This window comes from Convolutriloba macropyga, chromosome 2 (genome assembly GCF_964194025.1).
Source record: "Convolutriloba macropyga chromosome 2, txConMacr16.3, whole genome shotgun sequence".
In the NCBI taxonomy this organism is placed as follows: Eukaryota; Metazoa; Xenacoelomorpha; order Acoela; family Convolutidae; genus Convolutriloba; species Convolutriloba macropyga.
In genome coordinates, this window is record NC_134469.1 from 44,478,025 (window position 1) to 44,494,480 (window position 16,456).

General features: G+C 34.3%; 1 protein-coding gene across 1 annotated transcript in view; it reads right to left on the bottom strand.

Moving 5' to 3' along the window:
* Positions 1-6,233: 6,233 nt before the first annotated feature.
* The window catches only part of LOC142334914 (uncharacterized), a 54,967-nt gene continuing 44,744 nt past the window's right edge, over positions 6,234-16,456 (bottom strand). The window contains exons 8-13 of the mRNA XM_075383242.1: positions 15,949-16,127; positions 14,751-14,862; positions 14,251-14,388; positions 12,129-12,451; positions 8,429-8,754; positions 6,234-6,402 (exon numbers count right to left, since the gene is read on the bottom strand). Coding sequence (XP_075239357.1) covers positions 6,234-6,402; positions 8,429-8,754; positions 12,129-12,451; positions 14,251-14,388; positions 14,751-14,862; positions 15,949-16,127 — 1,247 coding nt within the window. The remainder of the gene's footprint in view (positions 6,403-8,428; positions 8,755-12,128; positions 12,452-14,250; positions 14,389-14,750; positions 14,863-15,948; positions 16,128-16,456) is intronic.

Below are 16,456 nucleotides of genomic sequence, written 5' to 3' on the forward strand. Positions count from 1 at the left end.
CGAATTTTCTATCATCCATGAATTTTTTTCTATCAACATGAGATTCTTTTATCAATATGACTTCAAAATATCAATATATATGAACAAATACGTTAAAACCACAAAATTTCTTAGAAAACCGGTAGTATCAACGCCATTAAACTGACTTGCTTTCAGCGAAAGGCAATAAAAACAATCAATCGGAACTTAAGAGTTAGGCCTCAATGGGACGACAAGAATGCTTGTCATTGACAAGTCATCGATAGGATAAGACATTACAATAAGTCATTGACTAAGAAAACAACAAAAAGTACAGGCAAAAACCAAAAATTCAGTAGAATAGTACAAGAAGAAATTGTCGAAGCCATTTAAAAAATAAACCTTTCCTTGAAAACTGTGTCTCTATCTATGATCCATTGAACAGCCTTTCTAAGCCATTTGAAACTAACAGTAATAGGTTAATGTGATGAGATTACAGAAGAACCCCAAAAAAATCCAAAAGTATTCCAAATAACCAAAAAATTTATGAAAACTCGCAATTTTATCAAACCAATACTCAGAAGATGAAGCGGCAAATTAGAATATTTTTTGTTGAAGTAGGACAAAATAAGTTCAGTAATTACTGAAGCGTTCGTACAGTTCACGAAGATAAGTTTACGATTGTTTAATGTTCAAAAAAAACTTCAAATAATAATTTTTGAAATCTTAACAGCCAATAAACTCAAAAACAGCCATAGGGCTCACGAAATTCAGTAAATACTCAAAAAGAAAATAAAAATTTCATTAAAAATTTCAAAAGCTCAGAGTCAAAGCCATAAAAAACACGTGCGATTCCTTGAAAAGGTCGTTTTTGTTCAATAGGCATCATTTTAATGTAAACAAGGTTTATATTTAACCAAAAATTGATATTAAAATTGACCAGTCTCTAAGTGACCTAAAAAAATATGGAATCTCAAATAGAATTCGATTTTTTTATAGTAAACTTCCTTCTGAGACCAGAACTAGTCTTTTTATCACCTTTTGTGTATTAGGAGTACGAACTTGATTCCCTTTGGGGCGTAAAATGTAATTTTGAATGAAAAATTTTTTATAGAAAAGTTGAAAATTTCAAGAAAATTTACACTAAAAGTGAACGAAATCATACCAAAAATGACGTGTTCGCACAAAACTTTAATCCTCGATAACTCCTCGAAAAATAAGCAATTGAAAAAAATCTTTTAGAATTCAATTTCTAGGCTGGACGAGCTTTTCAATTATACCACTCACGTTTCTCTACGATGAATATCGGACCAATTGGGGTCGGAAAAATTACACTAAAATCGATAGTTCCCATTGGTTTGAAAAAAAAGTATATTGGTTCACAGATAAAGTTTTCAGAGAAGAATTTATGGTTTAAATGGCTTCAATACTTTCTTGACACTATTTTCTATTGAATTTTTGGAATTTTTGGTTTTTGCCTTTCTAGTCAATAGATTTAATGTGATGACTTTTTGATAATTAAATTGTGGCTGACAAAGAGCTGTGTCTTCTCGTCAAGGAAAATTTTAGCGTCTTTTTTTACATTCATTGAACGCTCTTGAATTTAATGGCTGTTAAGATTTTGAAAATAAGTTTTTCAAGTTTTTTTTTATATTAACCGATCTTTAATTTATTTTCATGAACTATTAGTCAGACTCAGTAATGACAGGGACTTTTTTTCTACTAACGCCGAAATAATCTGGTTTGTGGTTTAATCATCTAACTATTGCTCTCATGACACTGATACCACGAGTTGTCGTAATTTTTAACTCTTCGGATTTGTTTTTAATTTTGAAAATTTGTCACATTCTTCTAAAATCGATAGTTCTCATTACCTCAAAAAAGACGTTCAGTGATCATAGAAAATTTTATCAGGATGAAATTTACGGTTAAAATGGCTGAGACAATTTTTTTCACGCATTTTTTTTTGAATTTTTGTTTTTAGCCTGTATTTGTTGACATCGGATGGCTTTTGAATGACAAAAATACGTGTTTTCCCATTGAGGCATAACATAGCGTATTTATTGACTTCCGTTGAAGACCAGTGAGTTCAATGTCGTTGATATTACGGGTTTTCTAAAACAATTTGTGGTTTTAATATATTTGTTGACTTTTGAAATCATGCTGTTAACCAATGAAGAATACCATTGGTTTTAAGAATTTATTTCAAAATAGAAAAATTTAAACTGAAAAGTTAAGTTTTCAATGGCTGCGACACTTTTCCCGCACGAAATTTTATTGATTTTTCTGTTTTGCGTATTTTTTTTCGTTATTTTGCCGTACAACGCTGACCAGTCTCATAAACTTCTAAATGAGGATAAATTGAATGATGTTACTCAAAGAAGTCAGTGTATAGGGATTAGTCTTAAAGTTTACGATACTATTCGTTTTTCAATATTTTTGAAATTTTCTTGGTTTTATTGTTCTTTTCTTCTTCTTGGATTTCAGTCTCATCATAAAGAGGTCCCATCCAATTCCCTTTTATTCAAAGCTTACGTGTCTACTGAAACTGGGTCGTAATTGATGTTTTGTTTTCTTGGACAATATGCGAGTGGTCAATATTTGTGTTTTTTCACTTCTTAAAGCACATTCGCGTAATAACTGATCCCAGTGATTTTCAAATGTGGCCCAAGTGAACTGGTTTAATCTTTCTGTATATTTTTAGCTGAAATAGTATAAATAGCAATTAAAAAAAATACTTAACATTCAGATAATAGCTAATGATTTTGATGGCTTCAATAAGTTGTAATTTAGAAAATTGTTCAAAATGTTTTGCGCTTTTCTTCATCTTTAGTCCGTTTCAATGGCTAAGTCTAAGCAATTATAGGCTCTTTTGGTTTTTATTTTAATTTTTAGTTAAATTTTTAAATTTTTAAGAATAATTTTGTAATGAACTTATGACTTTTAAGACTTTTGAAATTATTTGGTTTACAAATTGTTGATTGGTTTTGGAATTTCGCCTGATTACTTCGTCTTTGTGTCGACTTGTTACTTATTTTTTCTTTTACTTATTTACTTATAGGGAAAATCCCATCTGCTGTGGAGTTGAAAAAACAAATTAGTGTAGTCAAGGTTTTATCCAATTGCATATTGAATTTATTACTTGGTGATTTTAAAATTAGATATTGAGTTTTTGCAGTGAAATTTTTGTTTTTGCTTATTTTCTAGTTGGTTGTTTTCTCAGTTCTTTTTAATGACAGATTTTGTGGGAGATGTAATGAGGCATAGCCTTATGTAGTTCAATTAGTAATTTGGTCGAGTAACTATTTTTTAAAACTTAAAGATCTGTTTTTGATTATCTTTTCAATTGGATGACAATTGAGTCAAAACTGTAGATCAGCTGGGTTGGGAGCATTATATGCAAACGTACATTAACGAGCATTCTTGTTCGAATTAAGCACACAAATTGCAATAACTCGCCTTCGGTCATAAGGTTGTTCTTGAGAAACATTGAAGTTTCAATCGTTTCTTTAAGTAATTAAGACGAATTAAGTGCAGAGGTTTCTAATGAGTGCTTACCTCCTTTCGATATTGATCATAATGTAATTTTTTCCAGAGCAATCTTTTTTTGTTAGAAAAAAAACAAAGTTATTTTATTGAACAAGATACAAACAATTTTGTCGATGAAAAATTTAATAGAGATCTGGCTCTTGCAGATTGGAGAACAGTTTGTCAAAAAAAAACTGCGATAAAATGTCTGCAAAGTTTAACAGAATTTTTTTTGACAATACTCGAGAAAAATGAACCAACAGAGAAGAAAAATGGTTCTAATATAAAAAAGACTACTTCAGAAAAACCTTGGATGACAAAAGAAATTCGACATTTAGTTGCCGAGAAACATCGTTACTTCAATGACTACAAATCGACACAAAATGCTGAATCATTTGTGTCATTTAAAAAGTATTGCAACCTTGTAAATCGAAAGTTAAAAGAAGCACAAAATCAACTTTCAGAGGACTTTTTTATGAAAATTGAAACCTCAAAAAAGAAATGAAATTCATTAAGAAAAAAATCGGAAAGAAAAAAACGGTCCAAACATCACAGAAATTGATGAGAACGATAGACAAACGAACGACAAAAAATCAATATACAACGCTTTCAACAGAGTTTTTAGCGAAATGGGCATCTACAGAGGGCAGATTGTTCCAATGAACGTCGAAAAAATAGAGGGAAAATTTCAAGAGTTTAACTTTAGACCTTTTACTTTGAGGGAAATCTATAAAATATTGACAATCTTGATAACAACAAAGCACCGGGGCCGGGATACATCAATGCTTGGGCATTGAAATCCGGAAAATATGCTCTTGTGACACATCTTCAGATTATATTTAATGATTGTATTCAAGAGAAAGTTTCTCCAACAATTCTTAAGGATGCGCACATCAAACCAATTTTCAAGAAAGAAGATGTTTCTGTTTTAACTATTTATCGTCCAATTTATGTAACACCGACTTTCGCAAAAGTTTGTGAAAGGCATTTACTTAATCAGTTAGTAGAATATCTTGAAAAATTTGCGCTCTTGAACAAAAACCAATTCGCTTTCCAATCTCGAAAGTCGTCTACTGATGCTGTGCTTTATTTTATTGAAAAAATAAAAGGAAATATGAAAGATAACAATGACACAGGTGCTGTATTCTTAGATCTTGCAAGAACTTTCAATTCAATTTCACATGAGATCTTTCTCAAGAAAGCTGAAAATTTCAACCTCTCTCAATCAAAAATTTTAATTCTCAAATCTTTTCTCAAAAACCGAACACAATGCGTAAAACTGGGTATTGACTGATCAGATAAAAACTATTAATCATGGTGTTCCACAAGAAACTGTGTTAGGACCTCTTATTTTTCTGTATATGTCAACGATTTTTCTGAAAAACTGGAAGGTGAAAATGATGCTGTTCAGTTTTCGGATGACACTAGTATCATATGCAAATTTGAACGCAATGAAAATATTCCCCCAAAAAACTGAAAAAATATTAAAACAAACAGACAAATACCTGACAGAGAATCAACTCACTTTAAATGCAGATAAAACAGAGATGTTATTCTTTACAAATCATACTAATTCGGATCCAGAGTTTTCTTTTAAAGGCGAAGTTATCAAACCAGCTCATGCATGTCGTTATCTGGGAGTACAAATGGATTCAAACCTATCCTTTGAAAATCACTTGAACTCAGTTTTAAGCAAAATGGCTAATGCAATTCGTTCTTTGTATCTTGTAAGATATCAAATACCTTTGAAAGTAAGAATTGATGTATTCAAATCAGTTGTACTTTCTCATCTTTCTTTCAGTGAAGTATTCCTTCAAACTCTTACAGTAAAAAACATAAACCGCATAAACAGGCAAATTAACTGGGGAATAAAAGTTTGTTATTTTTGTCAAAAATTTGACCACTCCATTGATCTTCTCATTACGGATCGTATCCTGCCAGCCGAATTGTTTATCTCAAAAGATCGCCTAATGAAGCTACAAACAGACATAAGACAATGGGAAACATCCAAAAATTTTAAAATGTTTTCTAGTCGCCATAACACTACACAGAACAAGAGAACAAATCAAATTATTTTAAAAAAGAAAACGAAAACGAAGTGGAGTAACAAATCCTTAATCTTGAAAATCGTTCAAAAATGGAACAAATTGCCCTCTTCAAAAAGAACTTTTAACAGTAAAACTTGCTTTAAAAATGTTTTAACCGAGTTTTTGCTCGATCAACACAAGAAAGTACCCGTTAATAGACAAATAGGAGCCTTCAAATCCTGTTTTTACCTATGAAAATGAACAGCCACAATTTAAAGATTATTATACTAATAACAATGCTGATTAATTTATTTAACTTTTTAGAGCATGTAGATATCTAACCTTAGGGTTATAGTCTGAGTAATTTACGTGTTTCAAAAAAAAATGAAATAAAAAACACAAGAACCTAAATTTTGGCTTATTGGTGTTTTGTCGGTTCTGTTTGATTTCACCCCAATTCACTTGACTGCGTTTATCTGAACATAAAAATTCACTCCTCAATCATTTCATCCCGCAAATGATCACTCGACATTACAAGCAGGTTTTCTCATAATTCAGCAGATAACTTATTTAAAGGATTAATCGAGAAGAAATGGTAGAGGGGTTAAAAGATGAAAATGTTAGAGGTGTGCCACTGTTGTCCACAAAAGCTTCAAAATGTATCTTTCTTTAAGTATTGAACTGACATCTGGCTCTAGACAATAGTCTAGATATACAGGATTAGGAGTCTTCTGTAAGTTTATCGCAATGAGCCTTTCGTGCCCCGGAGTCCATGTCGGGTTGGGAGGAACGGAATGCTTCTGTATTCAATTTGTGCGCAAGTTGACTGTTGACCGGTTCAGTATACATTGCCACACCAGGCGAGTCAACGTCCAGGTAAGGAGCAACGCTGTGAACATAGTAAGGTAAATCTTTTAAGGAAAAGTATGCAGTTTTTTCTTCAGCGTGAAAAAATTCTGTAAAACAGTAAGATGGGAGCCAAAGTTGCTTTCATTTTAGGCAGGATATATGATTTCAACTTCAAAGAGAATTAAATTAAACTTATGTTTGTATGGTTTATGGATACGATGGAAGTATTCTTTTTTTTCGCTTTGAGTGTGTTTAACAGTTTGGTTATATTTTGAACTTATTTGTTTCGACAAAAAAGGTATAGGTTACGGGACTCCGTTAAAAAATCATAACTTCTGCTGGTATCAATCGACATTTAAAGAAGAATTATAAAGTCAACTTTACATGGTTCAAGTTAGTTACATCAAAACTTCTCACATTTTGTACTTGTGGCAATGCAAGTTCTGGCATTGGTACCCATCATCATTTGCAATACTTTCCAACTCAGGCATGTTTTTGCTACACGTCTTGAGTCACTGAAATCTTCTGGAGTTTGATGAAATGCTAGAATTTCAAAGTGACATCTGTGCAGTCACCTAACCTTGCTCAAAACAATTGTTTCAAAACGATCAAAGTTCTTAGCAATCAACTTCTGGCTATGTACATAGGAACCTCTGGCACGTGAGGCTTGGGCAATTTAAAAATTAGACATGCATGCTTTTAATGATGTTTGGCAAAATACTAAATCATTCCAGTGCCTCAGTATTAACCAAATATCTAAGCCACTTGCTTTTTTTTTAAAAAACTTCAACGTTTTGCAAACTGTTAACGCTTAAAAGAGAAATTCTTGGTTGTTAACTTTAAAATTCCTATTTGGAAACCCACTTATAGAAAGACTGATGTTGACCTATATTGGGTATGAAAAGTCCGTGATTGCCCAATTTCAGCTATCAAAAGACTTTGGAATGACCATGGGATGACCGATACTTGTTGGGGTCGACTGTGTGTTAGAGATAAATGTCTGTTTTAATAATAAATTCGTTCTCAAACTGATACGAAATGACAGAATAAACAAACAATCAGTAGGGTATTATCAGGTAATGTCTGTTTTCAGAATGCGTTGATCCAAATTTTGAGAGACGAGAGAGACATTCGACTCATTGTAAGGGGAAAAAGTCCTTCAATAAAAATGAGTTTTCCAAATTAATTAAATGCGTTCAATGTGCTTATATTTAGGCATTCAGATTATTTTACATATGCTTTTGGCGCAATTGGTGCTTTATTATAACTTTTAAGTTCGTAAATTTTACCAATGGAACTCCCCTGAACAAAAATACCAGTTTTTTGGCTAAAAATCTTTGGACCGACCGTTTAAGCTGTGAAAACATCACTGGTCGACATATGAAAAAGCGGTTGTTGATCATTGTCAAACACTCATTTGTGCATATAATATGGTCAATGTTTCTATTAGCAGAGACTAGAATAGTTCTTGCAATTTCTGTAAAGTGGGGCAAAAGTTATTATTAGTCAAGATAGAGCCCCTGTCTTTTGAGCCCCTTAATTATACACCACTTAAAAGTTTTGGTAATCTTCTTTCTAAGTATGCTATGAGAGCCGGCTTTTTAGGGCTGCACAGCGCGCTGCTCTCTGAAGAAGCTTGTGCTTCTACTTTTCCGGGAAAAAATTTTTGTCGGTTTACCAGATCAATTGAAAGCAAATGCTTTGGTTGCCCAATATTGGTTGTGCAATGGTCGTGAGTTAACTTATGAAAAGATCATGGTTGACAGATAACGTGTATGAAAAAACCCTGGGGTGGATGTATTCAAAGATTTTGTAACGAAGTTGCTTGTGGCCTAGAACTTGTAAATAAGGTAAGGAAATTACCCCCCCCCCCCCCCCAAGACTTTATCAGTCTTTTTATGTTGTCGACCTCTCAACTGAGGAAGCAGGCAAGGTATGATACATAATCAAAATAAGACCATGATACATAATCAAAATAATCATTTGCGAGATTATGGACAAAACATCTAACAATCTTTTTATGTCTTTCACTTGACATTCATGTTTATACATTTTCTTGGGCTAACCTTGAAGCGTTTGATGGAGCACGACTTGACCCATTGCCAGATGTCTTGTTGAAGCCATCATTACTTCTCGGGGCTAATTTTTGTGAATTCAAGCATGCATTTGCGATCTTATGTTCACCTGTGCCTTTCACACCAGAATCTCCGGAGTCTGAGTGTTCACCCAATCTATCTTCAATATCGTCATAGATGTTTCCGAGAGGGTTCGGAAGATATGCTGAAGTTTGAGGTCCAGTACCGTTGCCATTTTGTAGATTATCACTATTTTGTTGCGCAGTGGCTTCGTTGTTCGCGTATTCAGTGTTGGTGTTCGGCTCTATGTAACCACTCTGTAAATAAACGACAAATTTTGTCACTTAATTAACATTGTGACAATTATGGATGGGGATTGTAATTATATAATTTTACATAACGCTTATAGCTTAACGCAAAAACGAAAGTTTTGTTTTTCAATTTCTACCAAACAGATCATTGAGTTTTTGCTCTATAATAATGTTGGACAAAACTTAGATTTATTGATTCAATAAATTTTAGTGATTCGAAACCAATACACCAGTGGCATTAACGGCATAATATAGCAAAATACAGATTGAAGTATATATTTTCAATTTCGAAAACTATGTATAATAATGTCGAATAAGATTTAATGTAGATTTCTTATTAACTCAGTAAGGAATAGTCTGATATTTCAATTCGTGCCAGCCACTGAAAAGTATAGATAAGCAAAGTTTTATACTCTATTCGTTGATAACAAGATTTAGAAGGTACATCAGAACATACGTATAAAGATTACAACGATCAAAGCGACATGTGGTTTCAAACGGCAACGTTTTTTTTTCAGATGTTCTCTTAACAAATAATGTGCGGTCATTGATCAGATCAAAACCGGTCACCTTTTCATTCTAATCCCTCCAAACACCTAAATTTAAAAATTTGGTATGACTTTTTTGACAGGTTTAATGATAAGTGTTATTTAAATTATGTTATTTGCATTTTTTCCGATGCTTCTACGTAAATTGGAACAACCTCTATGCTCATATAAAATACGTGAGTCTGATTGGCCTAGAAATATATAACGCTTTTCGGCATAATTTTTGCTCACATTTATTTATTAATTTTGCTGATTCAGCGACTACGTGCGGCGGGTATCAAGCAAGCCGATAGACAGGTCAGCCAAATTTTGAAAAAAGGTCAAATGAGTCAAAAATTTCCAAAGTGAAGTATGCCAAAAAATTTTGTCTATTTTGGGCCAGGTGGCTTCTTTGCGATAACAACCTACAGATAAAGGAGACAACCTTTTCCAGAATACAACCTACAGAAGACGATAGGCATGGTCATGAACAGCTGTCTGTTGGGGGATTGCAGCCACTAGATGTCCTAAAATTGACGTATTAATTTTCATTGCAGCACTGGAATGTATTGTAAGTTAAAAACACTAAGCGCTCTCTGGATTTGAGTTGTTTACAAGGAATTATTTCTAAAAATTCAAAGACTGTAATATTTTTCGGCTCATTTTGTCGACTTTTAAAATGGCAATTATGTGTCCCATTTGAGTATAGAGATATGATTGGGAGACCATATTTTTAAGGCTTTTGAATCTTTCATTAGAAAGTTGTACCAATTTTTTTCGCCAGTAAATGAAAATATAAAAACTATCAAAAACGTAAGATAAATAAACAGGGCTGTCCATTTATAATACAGTTAGAAATCATTGAAAAAAAAACAATTTCCAAGAAATTTACCCTGGTACATAACGGGGAAGGTGAGCTACCATTCCAAGTAGAATTTAGTAATATTCTAGAAAAAGAAACATTTGGAGCAATATGTGTCCCATTTGAGTATAGAAATATGATTGGGAGACCATATTTTTAAGGCTTTTGAAACTTTCATGAGAAAGTTGTACCAGTTTTTTGCCTGTAAATAAAAAAATCAAAACTATCAAAAGCGTAAAGTGAATAAATGGGCCTGTCGAATTATAATACATTTAAAAACATTTAGAAAAAAAATTTGGAAGAAATGTACCCTGGTACATAATCGGGAAGGTGAGCTACCATTCCAAGTGGAATTTAGTAATATTCTAGAAAAAAAACATTTGGCGCAATATTTTCCATAGAACTTTTGTTTCTACTCTGAGAGGACATTTTCAGTTCAATTCTTCATTGAAAGTGTGTCTTTGCAATATTCATTTAAAAGTTTTACTTATTAACCAATCTTTCAAAAATTGAGATATATCAGGATGTCTCGTATCACATAAAGCTTCTGGCGACTCGGTTTTTTGGTCTTTGGTAAGTTACTGATAGATAACACAGGAGAGGTCCCAGCGCCGATATCGTCGTTAAATACCAGGTGCAATTTTAGTGGGCATGGCAAGTTTCTCTTATAAAAACTCAGGAAGTGCCGCGATTAGGTAGATAGAGACAATTGCGATTGTTTTTTATCAGAACCAAATAAATTTCTGACTTTTTCGGTTTGATGAAATCCATAAATCCTCCGAAAATGATATTGTCAAGCACCGGGATATTTGAAGTTAGGCAGTAAATGGTCTGACATTTGATGGACATTCCATTCTACCTCCTTTTTTGAAAGGTCAGCACTTCATTGTAGTATTACGAGAGCCGTTACAAAAGAACAGATAATAAATTCCGCATTGGAGCAAACGTATTTAGGCGTAAATTAACCATTCTTTCACTGGCTCTCATCTTTTAGATTTTTTTGTTTTTTAGAGTTTCAATAATTTATCCTTGAGATAAAAAAGAGTTAAATCTCTTGCCTTCTCGGCCAATAGGAAAATTGAAGCACCTAACTGTGAACATGAGTTTGTGATTTGCTCCCTGTAGGCCCAAACTGATCTGAGAGTATTTTATAAATTCGCTCAGCGAAGCGGGACAGAATAAAAATTAGAGAGAAATACGAGAGCCAGGAATCAGCAGTAGACAACTGCTTTGTTTTTCCTAAACTGAAACTAAGTATTCCAAACAGAAATAAGTCTAATTTTCAACGATAACTTGTCAACATTTTGAGAGCACAATTACTACAAGATAGAGATTGAAAGAAGTATTCACTAGAATTTTAATGAAGTATCAACGCTACAACAACATTACCTACAAACAGCTCAGCCCGATTAATTCATACTCTGTGAAAGCTTGTTTACTAAAACAATCTTTTCAAATAATTGAACTTTTCAGCTCAACATTTGAATTTTAGTTGAGACTTATTAGCGCGAACAAGTCTTGGGCATATATCTTTGCCTTCGACTTGTTTATTCCTTTTATCAGATAGATCGGCATACGTACATGGATTCCGAAATTTGTGATCCGTAATAGCTCTTTCTGTTTGATACTATTAATTTTCAGCACGTCAGGAAAATCTCACCTATCAGAGCAGGTCAGCCGTACCCAGTACTCTCCCTTTGTCAACTCAACAGTCAAAAAATCAAACATGAGGTTAGGTTGTTTGAAAAAGTTAATCTTGTAGGCCCTAAAAGCTTCTTTTGTCAACATTGGCTTTTTTTCCCTACAAAATCGCTCGTAAATGATCATTATTACGGTTTTCCCAGAATCTTTAAAGATCTTGCAGAATGAATATTTGTTCCCGGCATGGGAAAAATGGCTGAGATTTCTGCTCGAATTGAGTTGTTTAAACCAAAAATTTCTCAACTGCTCTCTATTAAAGGGAAACAAAGTATTTTTCTGCGGAAACCAACCGCATAGTTGCTGACTGGTTCATATTCCCCGTCAATTGCAATCTCGGAAGAATGAGGGGCCAATTGAGGGCTTGAGGTTGCAAAAAAGGAGGAATCAGCTCTGTCAATTGATCCCCCCTCCCCACTACCGTCATGACCTCCCTTATCAATTAGCGCAGCCCTTCGACAGAAGAAGCAGACCAACAGAATGAGCAGGACGATGAATGTGCAAAGAAGCACAGCAGACAATGATCCGATAGTCACTGCTACAGCTACTCCGACTGAAGAACTATCGTCCGATTCTGGAGTGACCGGGGGCAATCCGTCTATGTAGTCACAATAAACTGAAATCACATTTACCTCTTTGTTTTTTCTAAAGCATCTGACTGTCGAATCTATCGTTTTGTGCAGTCCTGGGAACACATAAGTTACGTGTTTTAAATTTAATCAATTCCCCTATGCAGTCACCTCCCTGATCGATGCGTAGACCTATTTGATGACCATGCTCCGCCAATATTAGCCATGAATGGAAATTGGCTCGAATCAAGAGAATGTCCTCGACTTAAGCTAGAACTGATAGTGCTCTCCTCAATTTCTGCTCGACCAAACTCAATTTTCACGTTCTTGGCTCGATAATAAACGCCGTCACTAAATTTAGCTCAGCTTAAAACTTTGTCCTCAATTTTGGCCAGACCATAAGAACTTCCCTCCAGTTTAGTCTGCAATTTTTAAAGTTATTTATAATATAAAGCTTTTCAAATTGGAAGGTTTGAAGGCGTGGTGCAGCATTAGGTAAACTTACAGACAAAGTTCGGTTAGTCTGAGGATCGAACCCACGCCAGTAAGAAGTTTTTTTTTGGAAAAACTCAATTTGGTTTATGCAAAGATTTTCAGACTTTTACTAGGGTCATCGACCATGTATTTGAATTAAACTTTTACCCACACACTTTGAATTTATAAGCCTTTTCATAAAGTCAAGGCGCGACTAGGGCGTTATCAATATTGCTGATGGCAAATTTTCTAGTTGAGAATTTAGTCGTTTAATTTTGAAAGCTAGTAAGAAATGCAAATGGCATTCAATATTATTGCGCTCAGTTAAAAATTTCTACAATTTGTTTTACAAAAAATAAATGAAAAATGAATTAAGTTGCCGGGTTCGAATTAGGGAAATTAAAGGGTTTTTACTCGAATTAGTAAATGTATTCCGCTTCGCGGTCTCAATACATTTCAAAATAATTTTTGCTTACTTTTTTAACCTTGCAGCTACTAGGCATTTGTAAATTTCAGCTAAGGTGGTTCAGAGCTCTAGCCTCAAAATTCCAGCAACTTTCAAATATAATTTCTAAACATTGTTTTTCTCTGAGTTAACCTGTTAGTGAGAAAGCGGACTTGATTATATCTCTATTATTTACTTTTGCGGAGTATATCTACCGCTTGACTTTTGTTCTTTTTCAGGGCTTCTTTTTGAATTTAACTTGATAAATGAAGTCCATCCTTTCTGTTGGTAAGACAGAGAGTATCTACCTAGATTTTGGCGTGCTTTGATATCATTTTCTTAGTAGGCATAAGTACTAGAAATTAACTGGTGTAAGTTAACTGTTGCTAAATATAGAATTTGACCGTTTTTCTATATAAAATAGTTAGATCAGAAAGTTTTTGAGAGAGTTAAATTCGCCTAGAGGAAATAGAAAAACAATACTTAGGAATTATGCTGGAAACTTTTTGGAATTTAGAGGCTAGGGCCCATTGATCCACCTTAGCCGAAATCTAAAATTCTGCAGTCACCATATAAGGGTGTTGGGAATTCTCTTGTATGCATTATGTATGGATATCCTAGTCGTTTGTGGATTAAGGGAATTAAATGGTAATGAAAAACCATATTGCGCAGTAATCTCCGGTATCCCTAAATGTACCAATTCTATCCTGGTAACTTAACCTAATAGAATCCTAGTCTAAGCCTGGATATGTGAAAACAGTGCTCGACCACAAGGTGGTGTTGAAATACCTTGCTCGACTCAATTGGTCCATGAAAAGACTTTAGCTCAAATTTGATAATCGACTTTACTTTAACCCAATTTTGATGTTGGGAGGATTTGATGAATGCATTAAGCCATATAGTTTAAGAAAGATAATTGTGACAAACGTTCATCTGACTCGTCATTGCAGGGAGTCGTGTCAGGGGGGTATCCACAGCAGTCTCTTTTCCCATCGCACAATTCACTCCTCGTCACACACCTGTTAGTCACCTCACACAGGTACTCCGTGGACAAACAACCTCCACCTGTTGTAAAAACAAAACAGAACATATCATTTTAGGAAGAACCAAAGTGCGATTATCACACCAAAGTGCGAAGAACCAAAGTGCGAGTCGTAAGAACAATGCTGATAGACTGTCTTTTTGCTCAACTCATTCAACTCTATCATTTCAAAGTTCCCATCTAACAAATCTTTATCATAAATAAATTAGGAAAATTATAAATTATTAATTAGGAAAATTACTCAACTTTTAAAACCAAGAGTTTGAAATGATTGAAAGAATTAAATCCTGATGATTTTGATCAATGTTGGATTTTGATCGGATGAAAAAAAATCTATCTCAGACTGATTTGTTTGATATTGACTTTAAAGGGAACGACATCTAACAGCCTAGTTCGTCCTTGTATCTCTCCTCAGTTTTGATACCACAATCATTGATGAAGTCGCAAGTCTTGTTCACCGAAATGCAGCCCCCTCCGTCCATGGAGCCACAGTACACCTGCAAACCGGTTGGATCAAAAACAAAAAGTTTCACAAACATCAAAAACTCAACTCTCCAAATTGTTCTCAATGTTGAATCACAATTCGGTATTAAAGAGATGAGACCCGGGCATTCTTCGGGCAACCGATTGAAATCTTTTAATATATAGTGAGTCTTTGACTCCCGAGTTGCTCTTTGCACATAATTCGAAGCAGTGATAGTTGCTCATGTCATATATGATTCTTAATGCTCATACTAAGTTATCGTTGCATGATCATTATTTCATTCAATGATCGCATAAAAAAGTCAAAGTTAGACCCAAAAAATGGTTTAATCCCATTCAACACTGCAAAAGAATGAATCAACACTGGAATAGTTTTAAAAATATATATTCTGAAACTAAATTAGGTCATATACCATTTGTATGAAAGGTATTTCAACGCATTAAATGTTTACGTATGCTTTCGGTCCGTCCTTGATCTGTCACAACATTCATTGATGATTTTTTAAAATAAAACTCATGCAAGGATTGTACCAGGAAATATTTTTATTGGTATGACAACACATATGATCCGTGCCTGCTATAAAATGGTGACCCGGCACTATATTACAAGAAATTTTCATATTGATATGACTAGTATTTCCACACATTGTGGTAAGAGAAGTACTTCGACACAAAGACTCCAAGACTGAGCCCGTGTCTGATCTTTGCTGCTGACATTTAGCTGTCCAGATTTGTAAAAACTGTTGTAGTCACCAACCAGCTTGATCAAGCCTAAGTATGATCAAAAGTCTTTAAGGTCTGAAGGAGCGTGACCACACGCAAATTTGTTCGGGAGGGGTCTGGTTATGAGCGAGCTTGAACGAGCATCTCTTAGGTTGAGGTGCCATCCAGAAGTGACCTCTGATCAGACCGTTCCAGACGAAAGTAATCTCTGATCAGACCATCCCAGACCAAAGTATCCTCTGATCAGGCTAAAGTGCGCTCGAACCAAAACCCAGACCCTGTAATTTTGGACTGGGAACACACCGTGTGTGTTGGACTTGGTTTGATCAGAGGTCACCTCCGTATGGGAACTCAACGTGAGAGTATCAGACGCTTACTTCATGTGTTTTACATTGAACATGACAGCCCTCTTCATCAGCGTAGTTGCCACAATCATTCCAGCCATTGCATGTCTGACTACCAAACACGCACACATCGACAGAGGAAGTTTTATTGAAGGCTGTGGTAGTTTCGGCATTGTAACACAAGTAATTATTTGGACCACAACCAGATATACCTATGTTAGAATGAAAAGCAGAAAAAGTGTCATTTGAAATTGCTCGAATGATTCAATACTCAATAATGTTAAGATCTGATGAAATGCTGACCAAAAATTTGATCGCATGGGAGCTTTTCAGCTCTGACTAAAAAAAAGCTCCAAGAAACGTTTTTTTGCCAAGTATAATCTGAATAGTTTGAATGTTCATCTTATGTGTAAAGTGTACGGCTTGACGGCTTGATAAACTCTTAGAAAGTCTCAATCGCGAGTCTATATTTCAAATATTTCAAATTTTAAAAGAAATTTAGGTATTTTTTATCGGTTTCCAGGGGGAAATGAGAAGAACT